The sequence below is a fragment of the Petaurus breviceps genome, unplaced genomic scaffold (genome assembly GCF_028583685.1).
Source record: "Petaurus breviceps papuanus isolate PSGF00001 unplaced genomic scaffold, PetGlider_PUasm1.0 37, whole genome shotgun sequence".
Lineage (NCBI taxonomy): Eukaryota > Metazoa > Chordata > Mammalia > Diprotodontia > Petauridae > Petaurus > Petaurus breviceps.
Window position 1 is genome coordinate 65,348,120 of NW_027186296.1, and position 26,649 is coordinate 65,374,768.

At 38.0% G+C, this 26,649-nt stretch overlaps 1 protein-coding gene across 11 annotated transcripts in view; it reads left to right on the forward strand.

The window, feature by feature from the left end:
- ABHD2 (abhydrolase domain containing 2, acylglycerol lipase) overlaps positions 1 to 26,649 on the forward strand; it is a 127,767-nt gene that overhangs the window by 25,275 nt on the left and 75,843 nt on the right. For 4 of the 11 annotated variants that reach the window (XM_069098578.1, XM_069098579.1, XM_069098577.1 and 1 more), the window contains 2 exons: positions 7,474 to 7,567; positions 13,932 to 14,132. In XM_069098578.1, coding sequence (XP_068954679.1) covers positions 13,939 to 14,132 — 194 coding nt within the window. In that variant the 5' untranslated portion in view covers positions 7,474 to 7,567; positions 13,932 to 13,938. Of the gene's footprint in view, positions 1 to 1,579; positions 1,635 to 7,473; positions 7,568 to 13,931; positions 14,133 to 26,649 lie in introns of all 11 variants that reach the window. The other 7 variants (XM_069098574.1, XM_069098576.1, XM_069098575.1 and 4 more) reach the window with 4 other exon arrangements.

A 26,649-nucleotide genomic window follows, 5' to 3' on the forward strand; every position in this document is an offset into this window, starting at 1 on the left:
TCCATCCATCCATCCATCCATCCATCCATCCATCCATCCATCCATCCTAGTTCTGCTTCTAATCAAGTCTCCCAAGGCTTTGTCCCCAATCCTCTTCTCTTTTTCCTCTATACCCTCTAATCACTAAGTGAAAAACCTATTCCAGTGGGTTCTAGTATCATCTTTATACAAATATCCAACCATAATCACTTTCATGAGCTCTGGTCTTTCTGGCCATCTGCCTGCTGGACATTTCCATCTGTGTCCTGGGGTATCTCAGAGTCAGCTTGTCTAAAATGGAATGGAACTCATTACCTTTGTCACTAAATCTGTCTGTCCTTCAAATGGCCCTATTCCTTTGGAAGACTCAGAAACTCATTGTTTCTGAGAATGACCAAAAACTGATCTTAACTCTTCCTTCTCTTTCACCTTCCATATCCATATCTGTCTAGTTGATTCTACCTCCAAGACATGTCTCCCTTATTCCCCATTCTCTCTACATTCAGAGCTATCACTGTAGTTCAGACACTCATCACTTGTCATCTATACTACTGAAATAATCTCATTAGTCTCCCTGTTTTTAATCTCTTCCTTCTCTAATCTATCCTCCACATAAATGCCCAAATAATCTTCTTAAAGTCTAAGTTAGACTGTGGCACTTCCTTGTTCAAAAATCTTAAGTGACATCTTATTGCTTCTTGGAATTTAACCTTTTACCGCCTGTGTCTGGCCTACTTTACTCTCCTTCACATACTCTACATTTATATCAAATTCCTTGCTGCTCCCCTAAGCCAGCATTTCATCTTTAACCCTTTCATAGTTTTTTCTGTGTAATGCTTTCTATTTTTTTCATCCCCATCACTTCCCAATGAGTCTCTCCCCTACTAGCAACCAATAAAACCCTCCAACAAGTAAGTATGATAATGCAAAACAAATTGACATTGGCCATATATAGCATCTCCCAATTTTTGTTTCTTGTCCCATTCCTCATAGCAAATTTTTCTTTTGTGGGGGCGGCTAGGTGGCGCAGTGAGTAAGAGCACCAGCCCCGGATTCGGGAGGACCCAGGATCGGTTCTGGCCTCAGATACTTAACACCCACACAAAAAAACTGGCCATGTAACCTAGGGCAAGTTACTTAACCCCAATTGCTTTAAAAAAACTTTTTTCTTTTGTGTATGCTAGCAGCCTGGTACATGTGATAGCAATGATTTCATCAGTTGAATGGCACCGAAAAGGAGAAACAAGTGAAACTCAACCTTTTCCCTCTAATCTCTTCCATTCCAAGGTATTGCATTATATGAACACCTTGTAAGTAGCAAGTGGAAAGGCAGCAAGTTCAAAACTGGGAGAAAGTAGTTTCTCTGGCCCCCCTTTTTTTTACATACTGTACTCTGCCAAATGCCTTTTCTCCTGACATTCTTCCAATACCTTAACAAATCCAGTTTAAAATGAAGCACTGAGCTGTCAGAGGCAATTCTATAGCAGGACACTGAAGACAAAGTAGTTGTCAAGTAGAAAATCTACAGGGCAGGCATGTGTTTGTCTAATAGACTTTTTTCCCCTTAAAGTTAGGATGATGATTAATGTATATTTTGTAGGACCAAAGAACACTTTCAGCAGGAATTTTGAGGATTCTGGCCTAGGAGTGTGCAGGTAAATATTTAACAATCAGCCCCCCCCCCCAAAAAAAAAGTGCCATTTTAAAGTTTAATCTGCATTATTAAGATTTTTACATATTTTATCATTGATAACATGTTTAATGGGGTGGCTAGGTGGTGTAGTGAATAGACCACTGGCCCTGGAGTCAGGAGGACCTGGGTTCGGATACTCCAGCCTCAGACACTTAACATACACACACACACACACACACACACACACACACACACACACACACACACAACCATAGCTGAGTGACTTGGGCAAGTCACTTAACCCCTATTTCCCTCCCAAAAAAGCAAAAACAAAAAAAAATGTTTAAAATCTAGACTTAAGATCACCTTAAGTCTAGAGTCTAGAACAGAACAATGATTCAAGTCCTAATTTGTAGCTGTTTGCTGATTTTGAGGGTCATTGTTCACACTGGAAACAATGACTCAGCACACACCTACTCCATGCCTGTTCCTTTAGCCAGAACTCACTTTCCCTCAACTAAAGTCCCCACTTCCAAGGACATCACTGGCATCTGAATAGCGACCTTTGGTAGCTCTCTTAGGACCAGCAAAGTAAGAACTCCAGACTTGGCTCTTTGTTGTCCTTTAGACTGTCTGGCGTAGCTTTACTGTGCAATGTATAGAAACCTTCATTCTCTGGAATTAATTTTGACTTTGTTGAAGCTGAGTATTTGTGTAATTAAGAAACACAAATCTATCATGGTTTATCTCTGTTTGAGGGAATTTACTGATTCAGTGTAAGGAGAGTTTAGTACAGCCTAATTGAAAGCCATGTCCTCTCCCCAAATCAGAAGTAGAGTTCCAAAGGAAGGAAGGAAATCTGGTGGAATCTGTCTCTGGTTTTTGTTTTTTTCTGAACCATTTTTTGTCTTGGAAACACATGTGAAAGTATTGAGCCATATGATGGGCTATAATGTTGGTATGCCATAAGTTGTTTATGAATCTAAGGATGGAGGAAAAATTTTTCTACCTTTGTATCAAATAGATTTCAGGTAATTGGTATAGTGACGCAGAATTCTCTTAGAATAGGCGGATAAGGTTGCTAGAGCAATTGGAAGATAATAGCCTTAGGTGTAGATAGAACAGGTTGTACCTGCATAATAGCAAGGTTGGAGTGTGTTCATTCCTCCGCTCAGAAACCTTCTCCCTGTTTCCTAGAGTATAAAATACAAACTCCTTAGCCAGGCATCTGAAGCTCTTCATGATCTGACTCTAATCAGCTATGTTTTACACGAATCTCCTTCTGGCCCTATTCCTCATTCTTATCCTGCACTTTCCAACCTCCATGCAATTGTTCTCCCATGCCTAGCATTTCCTTCCTCCTTTATGGGTCAACTCTTCCATGAAACCTTCTCTGACCTCCTACTATCTCTTCCCCTGCCTCTCTGCCCCCCAAATGAATTTGAATTCTTCCTCCTCAGAGAATTTTTTGCAGCTTGTCTGGACCTCTTTCTTCTTTGTCCTTAATGCCATTCTACTTTTGCCATACTTCTTTGGGTCTTTGGCATGACTCTGCCTTTAAGCTCTTCGAGGTTACAATAGTACAATAGTAATTTTTATCTTTATATGCCCAGGGCCTGCCACAGTGCCCTCCATATGGTAGGTGTTAAGTCTGGAAAGATTAAGGAAATCCTTAAGTATTGAAGATCCTTAAAATTGGAAGAAAAGGATCATAGGATTTACAGCTGGATAGGAAGAGGTAATTTGACCCATCTCTTCTGCCTCATTGCACAAATGAAGAAACTGAGGTCTAAAGGTTAGAGGAAATCATTCATTCATTTTACAAACATTTATTGAGCTTCTCCTATAAGTACATAATTGTGCTAATAATTAAAAGGAAAAGGCAAGGATGATTCTGACAACCAGATTTCATAGGCAAAGAAATTTAATTGATAATGAATTTGAAATGATCCAGTTAGCCTTTGGGTCAATCTTTGAGGTGAGAAATAGACTGGTAGGTTGAGTCAATCAACTAGTTGTGTCTCGGTTAAGTTTTTAGAGCTTATCATAAAGTGGCATATTTGTCAACTACCCATCCAGCTTCATAAAAGGACAAATAAAGTAGAATTTCTACAAGATCTTAGCAACCAAAGAGCTGAATTAATAAGTAATGAGAATAAAGACTGGCAAAAACTGAAGGCAGAAGATCTCTGCTTGCGGCCTCTGCCAGCTCCCTATAAAGTTATGTACTACATTAGTTGGGGTTTTTCCCCAAGTTTGTGGAACACAGTATTTACTTATTTCTCCCAAATCAAGTATTCTGGGGCTGCCAGGTAGCACAGCGAGTAAGAGCACCGGCTCCAGTGTCAGGATGACCTGGGGATTGAATCTGGGCTCAGATACTCAGCAGCACACCCAGAAATAACTGGCCGTGTAACCTTGAGCAAGTTACTTACCCCTGATTGCTTTAAAAAAAAAATCAAGTATTCTGTATTACTTGTGAACAGTAATATTATGGCTTACATGAAATTGGTGCAGCATCAGCAGACAAAATGTCAGCATTATTGGCATAAATAGTCAAAGGAAAAAAAAACAGCATTCTTATTTCTTAGAAAAATTCTAGTTATTAGGAAAAACAGAGATCTTCCCAAGAGTTTTTGCTTCTAAGTTGAGTGTACCATTCATCAACATTGTACCAAACAAAGTAGCACACAGCCACTATCTCCTCAAGGGGATGCAGGGATTTCCTATTCCATGGCTAAGGGATGCTATCTTTACCCTTAGCAGATGTCTTTCAGTTCATGTTATTAACCACAGGAGGCCATTTGGGCATTTAGGTTCTGGAAGAACCAGTCACACACATATGACTGACTCAAGAGAACACCTAAAGTTCTTCTTTTGGTTGCCCTTACATGTAGGTCCCTTGGTTGCTAATGAGGCAACAGCATTCTTTAGCAATGTGATTTGTTTGAACTACTACCCCTTCTTTATGGATATTATTGTCCATCCCACTTACAAAAGAGACTAGAAAATATACCCTAAATTGTTCATATTATCTTGCCAAATGAAAAAGGGTAATAATGGCTATGGTTTCCTTCAAACCTTCTGCCTGCCCCCCTTTTGCTCTTTCACTAATTTTTTTTTTAATTCTAACGCTTATTATGTAGGTAATGTGAGTAAGACATTGTGCTAGCCTCTGGAAGATAGCACCTCAAAGAAGGAGACTGCAGAATTGAAAGTAAAGAAGGAAGTAGTTCCAAAAAATAGTTAGAAAAATACTTGACTCTCACACATACAAGCAGCTTAATATTCCTCATCATTTAAGATAAAGGATTGCTCCCTTCACATCCTGACTTTAAGAATACCATTCCGTAGTATTCTGTGACTTCTTTCCCTTTGCAAAGCTATCCTTGATATAAATTTGAACTTGATCTTATCTGTATAAAAACATGGGGAGTAGAACATGAGATGAACTGCTTTTGCAATGACCCTGATTCCTCTGAGCCCAAAGGGAACAACTGCTCACATAATTCAGAAATGAGTTTTACCTTATTCATTTATCCTTTGTATTGGAAGATAATATCACTTATGATTATTATTTGCATACAGTGGATCATCTGTGACTTTGAACAAATATCATTAGTGGCAATATCTTCTAATACGAAAGGACTAAGAAGTGACTTAGAAGTCCATGGGTATTTGGAGCATAAGGGTTTCTGAATAACAGATAAATATTGGAGACATATCTTTGTTGTTTGTATTTTTTAATTCTGATGAGAAAAGGTCCAATTTTTTTTCTGAAGCAGTACCTAATTTTTCAGGCTGATTTTAATTTTAAGTATTTTTGGTTTGAAGCTATAAAAAGAAAGTAGTTAAAGAGAATGTTTTAGGATGAGTTAATAAATATCAATATTCCATGTTCAAGGACGGCTGCTTTTGAGTGTTTCTGGAGTTAAGAATTAACTTCTGTTTATTTATCGCTTTAGTTAACTGCGTCCATAGATAGTGTCCTACTTTGTGGAAGATATGGGAAAACAGAAATCAAGAAACAAATGATAGGAAGGAGGGTCTCCATCAAAATTACATAGACAAAATATGAACATGTTATGTCTGAAGCATAGTCTAGAACTTTGGAGCTTAATGGCAGATTGTGCTTTAATGCCATAGCAGATAGTGGAATAACAAGCAAGATAGGAATTGGTAGAACAGTACAGAGATAAACAAAAGTAATATTGAGGATATAAGTCCAGAAATAGCATAAAACACAGAGTTGCTTCCTGCCCTAAATTTCTAGTACATGGGGTGTTCTCTTTTTTTCTGCCAGTTTAAATCACAAAATTCATTTAATCTCAATCATTTATTAAGTGCCTGCTGTATGTACAACCCTGTGCTAAGCACTGGGGAGTTAGGTGGTTGGCACTAAATAAATGAACATTTCTTGAATTGGATTTCATTGAAGAACAAAAATGAAATAGTCCCTGCCCTCAAGAAATGGTCCCTCACTCAAGGAACTTACATTCAGTGGGATGCAAGTATAAGAAAAAAGTGATATGAAGTAATTTCAAAAGGAAGAGGGTACTACTTACTACCTGGAAAGATCAGGAAAGACCTCATGTACGAGGTAGCACCCAAACTATGCTTTGGAGGAAGGTGGTAGAGAATTCTCCAAGGCATAGGTGAGGAGGAAGTGTGGGCAAGATAAGGGAACCTGCTTCCCAAAGGCATGGATGCCATAGTCTTGTGTAGAAGGGATAAGCCAGTTCGACTAGAGAAGAGGAAAGAGTATGAAGGAGAAGGGGAGTGAAATGAGATAGAAAACAGGAAAGGTCAGTGGTAACCAGGCTAAGGAAGGCTTTAAATGCCAGTCTGAGTATTTATTTTATCCTAGAGACAAGAGGGAACCCCTGAAGAGTTTGGAGAGTAGAGCTAGAAGGAACCTTAGAGATCATATTGTCCACCACCCTGAATCACAGGCTTTCTTCAAGGCTTAGTTCAAGACCTACATTCTTCATGAAATCTTGGGTATTAAATTCTCCCCTCTAATCTCTGTCTCTTTCTTCAGATATCTGTGGCATATTTAGAGTGTAGAACACTTTAGGTTTCTCTCTTGCCATATATTGTTCACCAATTGTTTCACCAACATTGCTCTTAAATCCCTGTGTAGGCTCTGAATTCCACCACCGCAAGGGCTGTCATCTACTTCTGTATCACTCAAAGCACCTAGCACAACATTGGGGCCCACAGCAGAGGATCTTTCCATATAATGATCACTAAGGTTCTTATTATTAGCCTTCCTTTGCCACTTAGATATTCCATACAGTAGATTCATGGGAAGATAGACATAGAGATTTTGAATATACAGTTGCTACCTTGTCAACAGGTGTTTTTTTTTTTCTTTTAAAGCCAGCTGAAAAAAATCTCCACTCACTCCCACAGTTTCTGATCTGATGATATCTTTGAAGGCAGTTAAAATTGGTAGTAGGAAGACTTACCTGCTTAGGGGCTCATCCTTAAAATCTAGTACTGGCAAGTTAGATTTCCTTTACCCCTAAGCCTCATTGCTCCATTCCTTTAAAGAAACAATACTGATTTGTTTGGGCACTATAACTATACTACTTAAAAAGAAAAACAAGTAGTTCACTGGTTTTGCCCATGAGGCAGCTCTTACTTTCTTTGCATTACCTGTGAATGGGAAAGGTCGGGAAGGACTACTCGTGAGCACTCAGTAGGTTGTGGGTCGTTGCTTCTATATACAATTCATTACAGTAATCTCTTTTTGCTCTTCAGACAAAAGCAATACTTTTAGACTGTTTTGTGTGTGTTTTGATTAAGCTGCCTCTTTTACATTCATGAAAACAATGTAATATGTCTTTGACTTTTAGGATAATTTGACTACAAACTTTGATCTATCTCAGCTCAGCAGCTTTCTGAGGACAATATTCAAGAATTCTCACCATCAAGGAACGAGTAACATTGGTAAGATTATTTTGCTAAGGATATTTTCCCCCCTTTGCTTCTGTTTCTTAAAACCATATTGATATCTAGTAAGGTATTGACTTGAGAACCTGTGCTTGTTGCTTATTTGCTTTATGAAATAGGATGAGGGTTAGAACAGATCTGTACTCTTCCAAACTTTTGGTTTAGTTCAATTCAATCCAGCAAATATTTATGAGATGCCTTCTGTGTCCTGGCTATTAACTGGAACTGCAAACACAGAAAATGACATAGTCCTTGTCTTCAAGGAGGCTTGATTCTACTGTGATTGAAGGGATGGAGGAGATGTAGGGTGGGTTGTAAGATGGATGAGGGTACCCAACAGGCATATAGATGAAGAAATATAAATTAATTTGGAAAAGGAGAAAGCATAACATCTGAGGGGATTAAGGAAGTCTTCACAGAAAAGGTGATATCTGACCTAAACCTGGAAGGAAGCAGAGGCTTTTTAGAGGCAGAGTTGAAGGAGGGATCGCATTCCATATATGGAGGGAATAGCTCTGCATTGGAGGAAGGAAATGGGATGCTTAATTCAGGAACAGCTGGTAGTTTATTCTGGCTGGAACACTGAATATGTGATGGAACAATATGAAATTAGGCTACAAGAGTAATTTGGAACCCAATTGTAGAGGGCCAGGATTAGTGTGTTTATAATTTCTCATAGAGGCATTAGAGCAGAAACCTAGAGGCAAAAACCAAAAGTTTTTTAGTAGGATGGTAACATGGTGAGACCTGTGCTTTAGTAAGATTATTTTAGGAGTGGTATGGAAGATTGATAGGAAATAAGAAAACCAGTTAAGAGTTTATTATAATAGGGTGAGAGGTAGTGAACTAGAGGCCTGAAGTAGGGTCCTGGCTATGGGAGTGGAGAAAAGGAGATGGATATGAAAGATAGAGTGCAGGTAGACTCCTACAAGATTTAGCAGCTAATGGATGGGGTGGTGGGAGGAGGAAGAAGAAAGAAGTCTAGGATGAGTTGAAAATTCAATTTAATAAATATAGTTTTATACAAAGGGGCCTCTGACATACCATCACTGCCTAGTGAATTTAAGGAGAAATTTATCCTTTTGAAGAGTTTAAAGGATATATATGATAAAATCATCTAAGGTCCTTCCTGAGTTTTAAAATGACATTCCAGCATATCTTCTACTGAAGTCCTACTTCAGCTGTCATGTGGTATTGAGGTTAACCCCAGGTTCTCAGAAGCTGAGTTAGTGGAGCACAAATTCTGATGGTTCCTCCAACTGGAAAGGCTTGAAAGTATAAACTTTTGTTCAGCTAAGTATAAATATGTTTATCACCTGGAGGTTGACCTATTATCATCAAATCACTCTACTTTTATTAAGTGCCTACTACATGCCAAGCTCCTTGCTAAGAATTTGGGATATAAAGTCATAAATGAAGCAATCCTCACTCAAGGAGCTTATATTCAAATGGGGGAAACATACCTATATAAATCTAGACACTCATGATGTGGAAAATTGGTTAAATCTGAGAAATAGTCTGTATCTTGCTTTCCTCAATGAGTTGGGTTCTGTTTTTTGAGAACAGGTGAGTAGAACTATTTAGTTCTGTTGTACTCTTGCTATTGGCTATTGGTCAGAATATTTCTTTTCCCTTTTTACTAGTCTTTGCTGTAGGATCTTTCTTGAATTTAGTCTTCATAAGTTTTTCAAGATTCAATTAACAATTGACTACTGTCTAAGATTTTGGAAAATGCTATCCTCTTGTCACTATTAATTAGTTTATCTCTTTAGAGTGAGTTTTCTTGAGTAATTAAACCATTCCATGGAAACCTAATGCTGTAGCTGCCCTGCTTTTGAGCTGATATTTTTCTAATTTTTATGCTAGCTAGAGGGATAAAACATTATCATTTCATACAAGTTGGAGCAACTTCAAAAGACAGTAGAATAGGAGATTCTAGAAATAACCAGATATAAACATGTATTTCTGTAACCCGTTTGGTTTTGAATTTGGGCTAGATAAGTGGACATAATCAAAATATCCTTACATTTTGCATATCCCCTGAGAAAATTTGGCAAGAGTTCTATTCCTCTCTCCCTGAAATCATAAAGAGAGAGATAATTAAATGTGCCTGGGAATCTGAATTTTCCTCTAAGAACAGGAGAAATGCTGTGAAACCTCACAGAGGAATTGGGCAAAGACTGTATTCTTGTTGTCTAATTTTAACTAATTATGGGGGACTGGAATATCTTAGGCAGTAAAACTTATACCTGTCAGTAAAAGCACTTTATTACCTTTGGCATTTTTAAATACATCTTTGCAAAGTACACAGTTAGCAAACACCTGTTACTAAAGTCTGTTTTGCATATCTGTAAACAGAAGTTCATAGCATGCCTACATTTGAAAGCTAGTAATGGTAGCAAAATGTCACTCCTGCCCCATGGTATAAGCACTCACATATTATATAATCCGGCAGGACAAATCCTCTTTTCCTATTCTTTTGTTCATAGTTTGTCTTGATTTACTTGCCCAAAACAAATTTCAGTATTTCTGTGATATAGTCTGTTGGTATTAGATAAAATCTAAAAATTTTCCACATAATATTGGCATTTGAAGGGACCTCAGTGGCCATCTAGTTCAACCTATACTTGGAAGGAACTGCCAGTATAATATACTAAAGAATGGTCATCTAAACTCTGCTGAAGACCTCCATGAAACAAGGAATTAACTACCTCCCTAGGAAGCTTATTCTACTTTAAGACTGCTCCAATTCTTAGAAGGTTTTCCTGACTTTTAGCCTAAACTTGCCTCTTTTCAACCCCCTTCCTTGTTCAGGTGTACTGCTCTCCAGAGTCAAACAGAACAAGAGTAGTGTCTCTCCCATATGACAGCCTTTCAAATACTTTAACATTTCTGTTAGATTCCCTCTAAATCATTGAAAGGTGGTATGGGACAGTGGAATTGCTACTGGATTTGGAGAGAATCTGTATTCCGATCCCCGCTCTACTACTTACTTGCTACCTGTGGGACCTTGGACAATGAATGAATCATTCAATCTGCAGATTTTTATTAAACAACTATGTGCTAAACAACTAGACACTATTCTAGGTGGGGATACCAAGACAAAAGCAAAACAGTCTCTGCCCTCAAGGAACTTATATTCTAACTAGGAAGACAGTACACATTTACATTTGCATATGTAGTTATATGAAATACAAGGTAACCTTGGAAAGAAGATATCAGCAGCCGGGCAGATCAAGAAAGGCCTCATGCAGAAGGTGATGCCTAATATAGGTCTTAAAGGAAAATAAAGATTCCAAGAAGTCGACATGAGGAAGGACATCATTCTGGATATGGGGAACAGACAGTGCAAAGCCAACAAGATGGGAGATGATGTGTGAACAGAACAAGAAGCTCGATATAGCTGTACTATAGAATGTTTGAAGGGGAGTGATGGTCAAGAAAGCTGGAAAGGGCCAGGTTGTAAAGAGCTTTAAACCCCAGACAGAAAAGTTTATACGTGATTCCAAAGGTAATAGGAAGCCAGCAGAATTTATTAAAGGAAGGGTGGTGAGAAATGACATGATCAGTCACTTTATTTTTGGAAAATTTCCTTAGCAGTCTTGTAGAGGATGGATTGAAGTGGGGAAAGGCCAGTGACAAGAAAACCAGTTAGAAAACTGTTCCAAAGGTCTAAGTGATAGGTAATGAAAGTATGAATTAGGGCAGTTGACTATGTGAGTGAAATGAAGATGAATTCGAGAAATATTGTAGAGATAAAAGTGATACAATTTGCCAACTAATTGGACGTATGGGATGAGTGCTAGTAAGGAGTGAAAGATGACACCAAGATTGTGAATTTGGGTGAATAGAAGAATCATGGTATCTTTGACAGTAATAAAGAAGTTCAGAAGAAGGATACTGGGGGAAAGATAGTGAGTTCTGTTCTGGATAGGTTGAATGTTAGATACTATGGAGCATCCATTTCAAAATGTCTGATAGGCAGTCGATGAGAGACTGGAGCTCAGGAAAGAGACAAAGCCTGGCTGTATAAATCTCAGTCATCTGTGTAGATATGATCATTGAGACCATAATGTACCATGAGGTGGCCAAGGGAGAGAGTATCAAAAGAAAAGAGTCCAAGACAGAACCTTGGGATACAGCCATAGTTAGGATGTGGGACATGGATGATGTTCCAGCAAAGGAGATTGAGAAGAAATAGTCAAATATGTAGGAGGGAAAACCAAGAGAAATCACTGTCATGAAAACTAGGAGAAGAGAGAGTATCCAGGAGGAAAGAGGATAGTTAACAATGTCAGATGCTGCAGTTTTCAAGGATGAGGGCTGAGAAAATATCATCAGATTTGACAATTAAAAGATCATTAATAGCTTTGGAGATAGCAGGAATGAATGGATTAATGCATGAAAAAGCATTTAGTAAGCACTTATGTGTCAGATAATATGCTAAGCACTAGGACTCAAAAAGTTAGTCTTTGACCTAAAGCCTTGGGAGAACACTGCCTTAGGGAGTCAGGAGGAGAACAAATGAGAAGCCAGGGAAAGAGACCCAAGCATTTAGAGAGCTAATACATATGCATGGCTCTGTGTCACCATGTCAGTTATATCACTCAAGTCCATAACCTGTCTCAGGCATCAGAAGTTGGAACCAAGCAGACAGGGAACACTTACTTGCTAACATTCAAATTGGCATTTTATTGGATAAAGGACATATGAAAAAACAAAGGTGCCATTTCTTGCCTGTGCTGGAGGTCCCAGTACTCCCAGAATATGGGAAGTACAGTGTCACAAATGCTATCAGAGTTTTCAACAACCTAAAAATGCCTTGATTCTGCTTGAGATCCACTACCCTTGGCTGCAGTAACCCACTCACTAGGGCAAGCATTTTATGCCCTTTTATGCACTTCGAGTCAATCATAACAATAATAAAATAGAAATTTAATATTATAGCATAGATCAGTGTAAATGGCTTGCCTGAGCCCAAAAGAATAAGGTACAATTACACTGTCATTGTCTAAGTACAGGAGATAAGGAAGGCACACCATATTTCAAAATCATCGAAGCCCTAGCTTGCCATTGAATAGTTCCCATAGACCTCCACAGCCCATGCTAATGAGGCCCCCCTGGCCTGGCACACTTTGTGTGTCTTAAAGTGACATTTAAATGCAAACTCTTTTTGAGGGAGCATGACAAAATGGGAAAAACAAAATAAAACACAGAGTCAGGAGAGACCTAGATCTGAATCCTTTGTTTTGTTCAGTCATTTTCACTTATATCCAACTATTTATGACCCTTTAGGGTTTTTCTTGGCAAAGATATTGGAATGGTTTGCCATTTCCTTCTCCAGCTTGTTTTACAGATAAGAAGACCGAGGCAAACAAGGTTCAGTGACTTGCCCAGGCACTCTATCTACTGCATCTCCTAGCTGCCCTTAATCCCACCTCTGGGATTTACTAGCTGTGACTGTGGGCAAATCACGTAACCTCTCTGAGCTTGTTTCCTTACCTGTAAAATAGGAACTATAATAATAGTTGACATTTATATGTTGTTTTAAGGTTTGTAAAGTACTTCCCTTATATTATTATATTTGCTCTTTGTAACATTCCCTGTAAGGTAGGTAGGTATTATTATCTCAATTTGTAGATTAGGAGCCTGAGGCCCAGGGAGATTAAGTGGCTCGCCTAGGGTTACGCAATGTAAGATTGAACCCTGATCTCTCCTGATTTCAAGTCCAATAATAATACCTGAAGATACCGATCTTACTGTTTTGTTATAAAGTGCTTTATAAGCTGTAAATGTTATATAAATGCCAGGTATCATTAGGAAGAGAGCCAGGACAGAGTCTTTGAAACCAAGGAAAGGATGCATGTCTAGAAAGGGGGTGATCAGCATCGTCACATGCTGCAAAGAAGGAGGAGGAGGCCTGGGAAAAGACCATTGGTTTGGCAATGAAGAGGTCATTAGGAGACTGCAATTCCAGTAGAGTGGTAAGGGTAGAAGGTAGATTACAAGGAGCTGATGAAAGAGAGGTCTGTGAGGAAAATGTTGAAGGTATTGGATAAAGTTAGCTTTTTCTTCAGTTTGGTAATTATTGGGGAAGAAAAAAAAGGGATGATAGCTTCATGGGAGACAAGGGCCAAGGGAGGGGGCTTTTTTAGGATTCAGGGAGACCTGAGCATGACTATGAAGAGGCACTGAAATTCGTGCAACTACTATCTCATTGGCATAGGCCTATATCACTCTTCTGGTCCTATTGTTCACCCCTAAATAGTCACTTCATGCTTCTTTGGCAAGACTAAAACTTGACGCCTTTCTCATTATGACCTGCAAATACCAATCTTCTGCCCATTCATCTTCTCCACAGGTTCAAGATGAATGCAATGCTAGAAACCTCTGAGCTGCCTGCTGTGTTTGATGGGGTGAAGTTAGCTGCTGTGGCTGCTGTGCTCTATGTGATCGTCAGATGTTTAAATCTCAAGAGCCCAACAGCCCCTCCTGACCTCTACTTCCAGGACTCTGGGCTATCTCGATTTCTGCTAAAATCCTGTCCTCTCCTGACCAAAGAGTAAGTGATTCCTGCAATCTTATCCTGTTGTATTGCTTATATTTCCAGAGAAAAGACTATAGTTGAACCTAGGTTACTTATACTTTGAAACTAAGTTGACTTATATACTGTAGAAAACAGGAGGGGTTGATGACTATCTGTGATTATAAATATGGAACTTGTTGAGGCTAACAACTGCCTCAGTAGCACCAGTATTTGAATATTGCAGCACCTAAGTCAGAAATAGAAGCAATGAAGTCTTCTCTTCTCCTTACCTCTCCTATAACAAGGTGGTAGTATCAGTATCAGGGACTTCACAAAAAAAAAAACAAAAACCAGTGGTACTTTAGGAGCCAAAGTGAAGCCAAGGCATTCTTAAAACCACTTATCAAATTCACTATTTCCCATCCCAGATATGTGAAACGATCATAAATATTGAGCAGAAAACCCATCTCTGCCCAAAGTATTCAAATGAGAAAAAAGCTCAGACATACTGGGTACTTGCCAGTTCTCTTATGGGAAAATGTATCAAACTTCCATTAGCTAATGAGAACATATGCTTTTAAATCTTGACAGGTTGGGTAAGACCCCAAGTGAACTGAACCCTTTTTCCTTTAATTTATGTTTTGGAGAGAAGGGAGGATGCTTTGAATTATTGGAAGGTTGGGTTAGAGCCTCTGCTGTGGGCAGCCTTGGATATGAGTCATACAGGAAAAAGGACTGCCATTTTCTATGGTTGGGTATTTATGAACAACTTTCAAGAACAATGAAATTTCATTCTTCTGGATGGAAACTCGAAAGAATTTGGTATATTCATGTGTCGGGGTGGAGATGTTGACATCAGCAGGTTCATGGCTGAATTCCAGACCAACAACAGAAAGATCTTGAATTTAGTATTCAGGTTCTTTGAATCCCGTTTGGTGGCTCAGTTCACTCTCAGATGGTTACCATAATACAAGTTTTCTAATTTCTTTATAAAATGGTTTCATTTCATGAATAATTTCTTAGTTTCTGCCTACTGATTAGAACCTTGTTATATCTAAAACTAAGTTAAATTTTTTTTCTAACACATGAAAATGGCGCTCCAGTACTCATTTAAAAAAAAAAACAAATAGTGCTTCTGTCTTTACTTTTCTTCCCTCCTTTTTCTTTATATGATTTAATTTTTTAGCCTTTTTAAAATAATAATCACAGAATTTTAATATTAAAAAAGGGACTCGTGAACAACATATTGCTGCTTCAGATCAAATAAGAAAACTTCTTCATTTTTTATTTTAACTGTTTACTTCAGCACTATAAGGATCTATGATTTTGTCTGTAGATTTCTGCTTCCTCTGCCAACCAAGATCATTACTCTGGTATGCCTTAATAGTGGTCTTAGTGAGATGCAGTGTGTTATAATCCTTCTGGTGAGGAACTTGTGTGAATTTAGCTGGGCTGGTCCTTGGAGGACAGGTTAGCTATATGTTACCATGCCCATACTTAAAACCTGTAGGCTTCATGGGACTTCCCAGAGCTTCTGCTTCTGCTAAGATAGAGCATCAGTAGAGTTTTAATGTCTAACAAATAAAAAACCTGGATATTATTTTAGAAAACAAGTTTGTGGGGAGCACATTTTAGCCTTTTGGAGGCTGGTGTATAAGAACTGCTTATGTGGTTTCCCTGGGAAATTCACTTGCTTTGGGTATTTGTATCTTCTATTGCTAGTGCTAAACCAAGCTCTGAGTCCCCAATTAAAAAGTCATGAGAGAAATCTTCTGGGAACCTTTTTTCCCCCTAAAATATTGATAGATTCCAACATAAGAATTTTCATCAATTGTTTTCCCCGTTATCATTTTGAAAGGTGGAAACTGAGGATTGTGAATCACTGTGTCTTTTTTCTTGTAAATAAAGTAAGAAAAAAATTCATTTTATAAATCCTTGTCATTCTTAATTCTCTATTAAGTACTTCAAGATTATTGATAGTCTTCATAAGTTATGTCTAGTTTTTTTGGGGGGTGAAGCAACAGGTTCTTCTGAAACAAAAGACCAAGAAATACCAGTGCAAAAAAAAAAATAATGTAACCAAATAGTTGTACAGAATATTGATGTATATTCTGTTCCATATAGAACTTGGCTAATATATAGAACATTGAATTAGGTTACAATTCCTGCCAAAGAGACTGAATTAAGGCAAGCTTACCAATATAGGCATTAGGTTAGGCAAAAGTTAAGCTAAAGGTATTAAAATTGCTTATTGCAACACTCAAAAAGCATGTCAAATTAAAATCTTACCCTAAAGTGAATTGTACTTTTACAAATAGCTTTCCTTCATTATGATATTAGATGGTTCCTCCCCCCCCACCCCAATTTGGAGAATGTTGCTTCATGAATTACAGAGACATTCAAGTTCAAGAGACATTCAAGACATTAAAGATCAGACTTGAGGAGGTTTGGTTTATTTGGACTCCCTTTCCCCAGCCCCTGCTCTCCAGGTCCAAAGCATAACTGATTGGCATGGGGAATTATTATACCCTTAAAGGGGGAAGGGGAGATAGTATGTAAGAGAACCTATCTACACCCAGCTCCTTATAGGCACATTTCCAGAAAAAAAGATAAATGTATTTAATGCTCTGTACAGATGTGCACATCAGTGCTAATTTCCAATAGCGTTCACTGATAACTAATTAGAGGAAGCTAGGGGAAAGCTGCTATTGCCCAGTCTCCAGTGAAGGTTTGATTAGTCATTAATTGTTCGGAGTGTAAAGGAAGCTGATTAGGCTTCATCCAACAGCACCCCCCTCCTTTTTTCCCCATTATAATAACACAAAATAACACAAATTAAATGCTGTGATTTCTCTTGTATATCCCCTTTCCAGGCACATTTATGGGCCTGAAAGGCAGAGAGGGCCCTAGTTATCGATAACATATAGGTAACTATAGTTTCTATAGTGATCTATGATGGCTCAACTGAAATGGCCTTCACTTGTCTCAAGTGAGCTCCCCATCTGATGTGGAGGTGTCCTTTGATCCCTTGGATCTCCTTTAGCAACACAGATATTTGAAGAGAGAGATTAGCTATGTGAACCAATTGCATCAGGTTAGTTACTGGCAAATTGCCATTTTAGCTCCAAGTTAGTTTAGTTTTAGGCGTTACCCTGGATCTGCAACTGAGCTAATATTTGTGCTTGGGTGTTGCCTATAGTTTCAGAGATGTGTTTAATGAATAACTCTCTTAACAACTATTGACTTTCAAGATCTGTCCCTTTGGTTTGTCTTACCTTTGTGACATTATGGGATGGCATCGAAATAGCCAAAAATCTCTAATACTCAAGCACAAACTTCTTTGTAAAAAGTGACCAAAGGGAAAAGAAGTTTTAACTCCTTTATGTCTTATAATAGCTATTTTAGGGGTGGCAAGATGGTGCAGTGAACAGAGCATTGGCCTTGGAGTCAGGAGGACCTGAGTTCCAATTTGGCCTTAGACACTTAGCACTAACCATGTGACCTTGGGCAAGTCATTTAACCCCAATTGCCCTGCCTTCCCCCCTCTAAAGAGGAAAAAAAAATAGCTATTTTGCCTTTTCTTTCTTTCTCCTGTTAGCTCTCCTGAACATTAGGATTGAATTGCTAAGATACTAGTTTAAAGATGGGGCCCACTAATGGCCAACTTTTCCAGCTCTGGAGTCTGGCTCAGGACCCAGATCAGAGATTGAGCCTTCAAATTAGATTCTCATCTCACATTCCTTCATGTGACTGGTGTTTGCCCAAAGCCAGTTTCTCCTTATAATGTTCTATGTAGCATCCTTGTGGCCATGACAGTTTCCTGAAACCAGGACAGAAAGCCTTTCTGTTGTGGGCATAAGTACTCATTCTAACAGCTAGATCATAAGAGACTTTCTAAAGGAGCAAGCGTGCTTACAGTCTTTTTCATTAACAAATCCCCTTCCAAGTTTGAAATGGCAGTGAGGACGCTTAAGATAAAATTGTTCTTCATCAGCACTACCCACTTTTGACAAAGCAGTTCTGGTGAATGAAGAACTGAATAAAAATGTATCTTATTTAACTATCCTTGTTTCAGAAGAAATCTGCAGGAAAGTGAAAGAAACTGGAAGAGAGTTTGTTTAAATTTCCTCATATTTGACATTAAAACTTTTTTAAAATTTTATTCTGTATGGGAAAGATAAAGTGTTTAAGTTATAAATGCAGTAGTTTATGGGTAAGTGAAAAAGTGTGATTAAATGGAATGTCTTGTCCTAGTAGAAGCAGATAAATATTTACTTAGACTTAGTAATTTTTTTTTTTTGTTCTTGGGTGTTTACTTTTTAGTCTGGAATGAATAGACCAATAATCAGCTTAAAATTATTTTTAAAAACCCTAATAGTGGTTTCTTAATACCTATCAAAATTGTGACATAAAGAGCCAGTGAGGAGGAGATAGGTAATCTGGTCTCAGCCCTGTCATTAACTTGCTGTGTGATCATGTCTCTTAATTTTTCTGGGCCTCAGTTTCCCCATCTTATAAACAGAATACCTCAAAGGTGTTTTCCATCTTGAAGATTTCATGATCCTAGTAATGTCTGGTTTTATTAGATATCAGCAGAAAGCTACCTATCTACACACTTGCTTCCTTTTAGAGAAGGGAACTGAGACATTATTAATACAAAAGTTATTGAGCAGATACGAAGATGAGATATGGTGTCCAGTAAGACATAAGTTGAATGGACTCATAGAGAATAGTAATGGCTATAGGAAACCTGGGTATGCCAAGAGTACAGATCCTTAAAAGAAATAAAACAGGAAAAATGGTTGTCTTTGTTGCTTCAGACTTCCATGGCTATTTTGGGGGTGGAGAAGCCATGTATGAACCTAAACACAGGATTTAGGTGAGCCCGACTGGCTTATCTTTACCTCTGATTTTAGTAATATCGTCAGAGACTGTCTTGAGTGTTTTTGACCCAGCTTAGAATTTAATTTATCAACTAGCCAAGAAGGAGAACAATAAAGCGACAAAATTGTGCAGAAAATAAAATATTCAATAAAGTATGCTTAGAACAGCATGACCCAAGGGAGGGCCCCTGAAGGGGCCAAACTTGGACAGTTTTCTCAGCTACTACCAGAAGAAATATTCTTCTCTTGGGAATTCATTCTCTAGGTAAGGAACTGAGGTTACTAGCCTGCCAGCTACAGCACTTGGAACAGAGGTTTTAGAGAGCTCCCTATAGACACTCCCTTGTGACTAGAGGCCAAATGCCACTTTTCTTGTCAAGCTACTACTTTCAGAGTGCCTACTGCCTCACACATTGTAAGCACTTAAGAAATTCAGGAAACTTTGAAAGACTTAACTGATCAATGCAATTACCAACTATGATTCCAGAGATCTGATGATGATCTATGTTTCTCCCTTCCTGATAGGTTATAGATTTGAAACGTAGAATGAAGCATATATATTTGAACTTAGACAATGTGAGAATTTGTTTCTTTGTTTCAGGGATTTTTTTCTTTTTTTTTTTCCTTTAAATTAGAATGCATAGGAAGGAAAGAAAATAAATGCCTGCTAATTAAAAAAATGAAGCAAGATCTAAAATATGCTTATAGACTGACTAACTGGTGCCATTAATTCAACTTGTTACCCCTGGGACCTTGTACAAAAGCACTTTATATCCTTGGGTCTTGGTTTCCTTATTTGTAAAATGACGATGTTGGACTAGGTGATCTCTTAGGTCCTGCTCTGATGTTCTTTCATTTCTTCTCTAGTTAGCACATAGAAAAGCACAAGTCTTTATCTCAGTGATTTTTTTTTAGCACTAAGGGATAAAATACATTAGAATTTATAATTGCTGAATTAAATCACCTGGCTTCTTTGAGCTTATCAAAGGTCATGCTATTCTAAGTTAAACATTTTGCCCAATAATGAATCAGTCCTTGTACTCACACAAGTTAGCAACAGGGAATGTGAAGAGAGAGGACAATTTGATGGTTCTGTTAGTCAGGGCCTACATTTTAAAAACTGTGTCTTTCTGCCTCCTGTGTTCCACAAATAGCTGTAGGTGTTGGTCTGTTTTTGGCAATGCCGTGTATGCTTTGGAAAGGGATACAGTGTAGTTATGCAGCCTGTGAAACAACAGTGTTGATCACTAGAGCTCTTGGGAGTTTCTTGTTTGTATATCTAGAACATTTCCATTCCTATAACTGGAAATGTTTTGAAGGTGAGGAACTTAAAAAAAATTATCTTGCACAAACAAAACCAATGCAACCAAGATTAGAAGGAATGCAGAAAGCTATAAAATAATTTTTACAGCCAGTGTTTCTGATAAAGTCCTCATTTCTCAAGTATATAGAGAACTGAGTCAAATTTATAAGAATACAAGTCATTCCCCAATTGATAAATGGTCAAAGCATATGAACTGGCAGTTTTCAGATGAACAAATTAATGGTATCTATAATCATATGCAAAAATGCTCTAAATCACTATTGATTAGAGAAATGCAAATTAAAACAACACTGAGGTACCACCTCAGACCTATCAGATTGGCAAATATGACACAAAAGGAAAATGACAAATGTTAGAGAAACATGGGAAAAATTGAAACACTAGTGCATTGTTGGGGGAGTTGTAAACTGATCCAAACCATTCTGGAGAACAATTTGGAACTATGGCCAAAGGTTTATAAAACTCTGCCATACCCTTTGATTCAGCAATACAACTACTAGGTCTATATACCAAAGAGATCATAAAAATGGGAAGAGGACCCACATGTACAAAAATATTTATAGCAATTCTTTTTATGGTGGTAGAGAATTGGAAATTGAGGGATTCCCATCATTTGGGGAATGGCTGAACAAGTTGTGGCACATTAATGTAATGGAATACTATTGCGCTATAAGAAATGATGAGGAGGAAGATTTTAGAAAAACTTGGAAAAACTTACATGAACTGATGGTGAGTGAAATGAGCTGAACCAGGAGACACTGTACAGAGTAATAACGACATTATGCAATGATCAACTATGATTGACTTAGCTCTTCTCAACAATACGATGATCCAAGACAATACCAAAAGACTCATGATGGAAAATGCTATCCACCTCCAGAGAAAGAACTGTGGAGTCTGAATGTAGATCAAAGCATACTATTTTCACTTTTTTTTTGTTTTTTGTTTTTTATTGCTCATGGTTTTTCCCTTTTGTTCTGATTCTTCTTTCACAACATGACTAATGTGGAAATATGTATCATGATTGTACATGTATAAACTATATCAGATTGCTTGCTGTCTTGGGGAGGGAAGGGAGGAAGGGATAAAATTTTGGCACTCAAAATCTTATAAAAATGAATGTTAAAAACTATCTTTACATATAATTGGAAAAATAAAATCCTATTAAGTGGGGGGGGGAGAAAAAATCTTAAGGTTCAACCTAATATTTGGGTGGCTTTAATCATCCCCTACTCCAGAAAGAGGCAACAGGGCATGGAGGATTCCACTAGATCCAGTATAACAGGAAGACTTATTAAAATTCTGAATCTGACACTTAACAGCTGACCAAGTCACTTCACCACTCTAGCCTTAGTTTCCTCATCTGTAAACTGGATAATAAAAGCACAGGGGTGTTGTGAAGATCAAATGAGATAATCTGTATAAAGCATTTTGTAAACTTAAAGAACTATATAAATATGAGTTGCTATTATTGTTGTTTATATCATTTTTCTATATACACTTATTAGAATGTATCCTTCTTGTGGACAGAGACCATTTTTGCCATCATTTGTATCGGATAACCCTCTGGCCTTCCATTTCTGCCTTGGAATTTGAGCCTAGGTCTTGTGACTCCAGGGGCAGGTAGTCAGGAAGATTCATCTTCCTGAGTTCAAATCTGGCCTCAGCCCCTTAATAGCAGTGTGACCTGGGGCAAGTCACTTAACACTTTTTACCTCAGTTTCTCATCTGTAAAATGAAGTGGAGGAGGAAATGGCAAACCACTCTAGTATCTCTGCCATGAAAACCCCATTTGAGGTCTCAGAGAATGGAACACAACTGAAATGACCAAACAACAACAACAAATTTCTGACCCCAAATGTCATGCATGTTATTTACATTATAACATCCTGCCTTGAGGAGTATTGAAAAGAGACCTTTGAATTTAACATTTAGGAGGGCTGGGTTGACATTGGAGGGAGCAGTTTCAGGGCTAAATGGTAGGGTGGGGAGACAAGTATTATTGCAGGGGATAGAGAAGAGAATGGTAAGGAAATTGAGAAAGTGATTATATATAGACTACCCTTCTTCCAAGGAGTTTTATCACTCAGCTGAAGGGTAAGAGAAAAGATGATATCTTGAAAGGTGAAGAGTTGTAGTACCAAGCTGGCCAGAGAAAACAGGTTTTTCCTTCTTTCTGCTGTTCACTCGTCCCTCTATCTTCCCCCAGATTTCCAAAATACAGAAAGGAAGCAGTCACTTTGGTAGATTTTTTTTTAGTACAATTGTCAAAAAAAAAATAGAGTAAATGCCACACACAGGGAGTGTCCAGTTATGCCAGCCTTGAAGAAGTTCATTCTAGAAATGTAACAAAAGAGAAAACACATCTAACGATAGGAATGCCACAGTAGGCACAATACCATATAGCTGTCACTTCGGAATCTTTCTTCCTCAGGTCCCCTAATCTGAAGAAAAAGAGACACTGGGGAGCAGGAAGAGGGGCCATGTGTGCAGAGGATTACACTGTGATTGGTTTGACTCCATATTTTATACCTAATCTTTTGAATTCATTAGTATAGGAAACCCCAGAGAGGAAATTCTTTCAACTAATGCAGATTGGGACCTGCTCTGCAATTTATTGTCTTAGAAGAGGAGTTTTACCTTTTTTATGTAATGGACCCCTTTGGCAATCTAGTGAAGTCCTAGGACCCTCTCTTAGAGCAGTGTTTTTAAATGAGTGAAATATAATGTGTATGTTACAAAGGAAACCAATTATATTGAAATATAGTTATCAAATAATACAAGTTTCAAGTTCCATTTGAGTTCAAGACCATTTGAAATCTATCCCCAGACCCTTTGGGAGACTATGAACCCTAGATAAAGAACCAGCATCTTTTTTTTTTTTCCAAAGAAATCGGGGTTAAGTAACTTGCTCAAGGTTACACAGCCAGTTATTTCTGAGTGTGGTACTAAATATCTGAGCCCGGATTTGATCCCCGGTCATCCTGATTCTGGGGCCAGTGCTCTTACTCACTGAGCCACCTGGCTGCCCCTAAGCAATTGGGTTAAGTAACTTGCTCAAGGCTACATGGCCAGGTGTTTCTGGGTGGGTGCTAAGTGTTTGAGCTCAGATTCGATCCCAGGTCATCCTGACTCTGGGGCCGGTGCTCTTACTCACTGTGCTGCCTGGCCGCCCCAAGAACCAGCATCTTAAAGAAAGGTTTGGGGTGCTGAATAAAGGACTTGCCCAAGAGCACAACTACCCGCCATGGCTCCAGATACTCATACTAAATTAAAATGTTGAAAGTAAGGCCATAACTGAAACTTTTAAGGGAACTTTTCTTTAAAATGTGGAGGTTCAGGGTTGGTAAGTTATTGTCTTTACATGACAAACATGGCCTCTTTTTAAGGGCCTTCAAGCTGGCCTTTTTGCTTAGGCCAGCCTGCGCAGTCTGCAAAGGGAAACGATGTTAGTTTATTGTATGCTTTAAAAATTTGAGAAGGGAATAAATACAACAAATAATTAAATATTTTGTTGATTTTTTTCACAAGTACAGATCTATTGCATAGATAAGACATTCTAGTGCTAGGACTGACAGAAACCAGATTCAGCTAGTCTTAGAAGGCTATGGCTTAGAGGCTTTGGGAAAGATGGAAAGAGTGGGGAGTTGAATATGAAGGAGAAGTTAGAGCTGCCCAGGAATAGAGAATGGCTTGGGGGTGAGAGAAGACAAAGAACATACCAAGCAATTGATTTTCCTGGCCTGAGGCTTAGCTCTAGATGAGGACACTTGGGAAAGTTGGGTGAAGAGTGAAAAAAGCTTAGGAACCTGTATGTATTTTAATCTGATTCAAGAAACAATCGAGAGTCATGACAGGGCTCTCATGATCAAAACCCTTAGCAACCTCTTTTTTTGATCATCTTTCACTGGGAGATAAAAATGTAATTGGTTCCTTCTTCAGAGCAGGTGCTGGCTGTGTTGATGAGAAACGTTGGATGTTATTGTTACCTGTGAACCTGGCAGATACCCGACATTTGTGGGCAGGCGTCCAGGCAGGGTGCAACAGGAGTCAGTGGTGATGGCAGGTATAATATACCATGCAGCCATCCCTGCACTTTTTTTTTTTCCATTAGGGCTGTTTCTGACTCCTGTCCAGTAATGGGATGACAGAAAAACCTCCAATTTCTATTAATCTTGACTATTTCCCTTTCCATATTGTTTTATCCATTTCTTCTCTCTCTTTTTAAAGTGCTCAAGCTCTGTATATGTCTTTTGAAATATGATGCTCTGGTGTTAATTAGCCCTTGTGTTTCATTTCTTGCCAACAGTGGTGCCTGTCTGCTACGGTTTTGACTATGTATACTGATCAGTAATGTCTTTCCTACAAATTCATCTCCTTATTGTTTCTGTTAGGGCAAAGTAAGCCAGCTTGCATTTCTTGTTCCAGACATCACCTCCTCCCTACCTTTCTTTGTCTCCTTTTAACAATCCTGTAACACTGAGATCACTTTTCTGTCTGACCTTGCCCTCAAGAGCTAGGCTTCATATCTTATATGATATCTTTGCGCATCTCTGCTCTGCAGATGTACACTTTATAGAACACAAAGAGAATGTTCAAATTAGGGCATCTTTCTAGTTTTCTTTATCAAATTCATTGTATCAGAGGAAAAATTGCCATTGAATATCTGTCTTATATTTTACTATGTAAAGTCTCCAGAGGAATAGAGCATAGACAACTCAACATGCATGCCCTCACTTCCCACTAGCATACCCTTCCCAGTATCTCTTGAAAAGTATTTTATATATATATGTATATATATATATATATATATATTTTAAGAATAGAAGAATTTTATTTTCTTGGGCTTAAATTCCTTTTAATTTTACTGTGCCCACAGAGACATTCCAAACTAGATTGGTTTGAATATTTTCTCCTCCCTCTTTGATTTATTGTCGTTCAAACTGAACACTAAAGCTTTGTCCTTTTCTAGGTACATCGTAATTGCATCAGCTCTCATTTCTCTTTGAACTGGTTCCATCCTTTTTTAGGAGCTGTGTAAATATTTACTTGGATATTTGAAGTAAAATATTAAACATTGATGAAGTGATCTAGGAAGCAGTTATGTGATTATTCAGACCCCTGAACCTCAAGGACTTGCTTAGCTGGAAACCTACATCAATAGCAAGTTCTTAAAGATCAAAGACACAGAGCCATCACTACTGAAAATGAGAAATTTATGTTGTTATAAGAGAAAAAATAACATTTATGTGGCACTTTGCTATATAACTTTATAATCATTGACTATGCAACCTCAAAACTTATAAATTATTCTTATTTGATCTTCACAGCAACATTGTGAGGTAAGCAATGTGAGTTGTATTAGATCCTCTTTTACATATGAGGAAACTGAAGCTTAGAGTTTAGTTTGCCAGAAGTAACACAGGGAACAGAACTGGGATTTGAACCCTGGTTTTCTGACCCAGAATCCAATGCTATTTCCATTGTACCAGACTGCCTTTCTGTACTGTGGCACTGCCCTGATCTCATCTCTTTATTGTGTGGTATATTCTTTATTGTGTGCTATTAGTGAAATACATATACATATATATATATATATATATATATATATATATATACATGCACATATATTTTAAATACTCCTATTAAGAAAATGCGGTTATTTCATTATCATAGGAATTATACAGGAATTCCAAATAGGAAACAAAAATAAGGTTGTTAGCTGGATTTATGGTCCCAGATGCTTACATCTCTTTTTCTCTCGGGTTTTGACGTTAGCCAATATCATTTGTTATGATAAAGGAGTTTCCTTAGGAGTTCCCTCTAACAGTGAAAACCACAGGTCCTGTCTCTTTTCTAATCGCTTATTTATAGTAAGATTGTTGATAAATGTATGCTTGTTGTTGTTGTATTTAGATTATTTTGCCCATAATTTGAAAGAACTCTTTTTTTTTGATTATGCCTACTTGTTTTATCTATTGTATCAGATAGCCAGTACAGTAGTCCAGCCAAGCCAGAAAGAAAACTGCTGCTAAATAGTAACACTATCTCTGAGACCTGTTTTGTTAAATCACTATGACTAACCTAAGTAAACTGCCAATTTATCTATCAGTTCTCTCATACCAGAATTGAATGAGGTTCTTTGCTAAGCCACTGATAAGTGAGTCTATTCATGAGTACATACTTTTCCAAACACCAAAAGATAGAAAAGTTTCGATCTGTATTGCTAAATATTGCTTCCTGCTTATTGCTGATAAAGGAAACACCTTTTTGCTTCACTATTCTTATAGTTTTAAATGAATTCAGGGTCTCAAAATTTTTGTTGCTAATTTGTTGTTCATTTCAC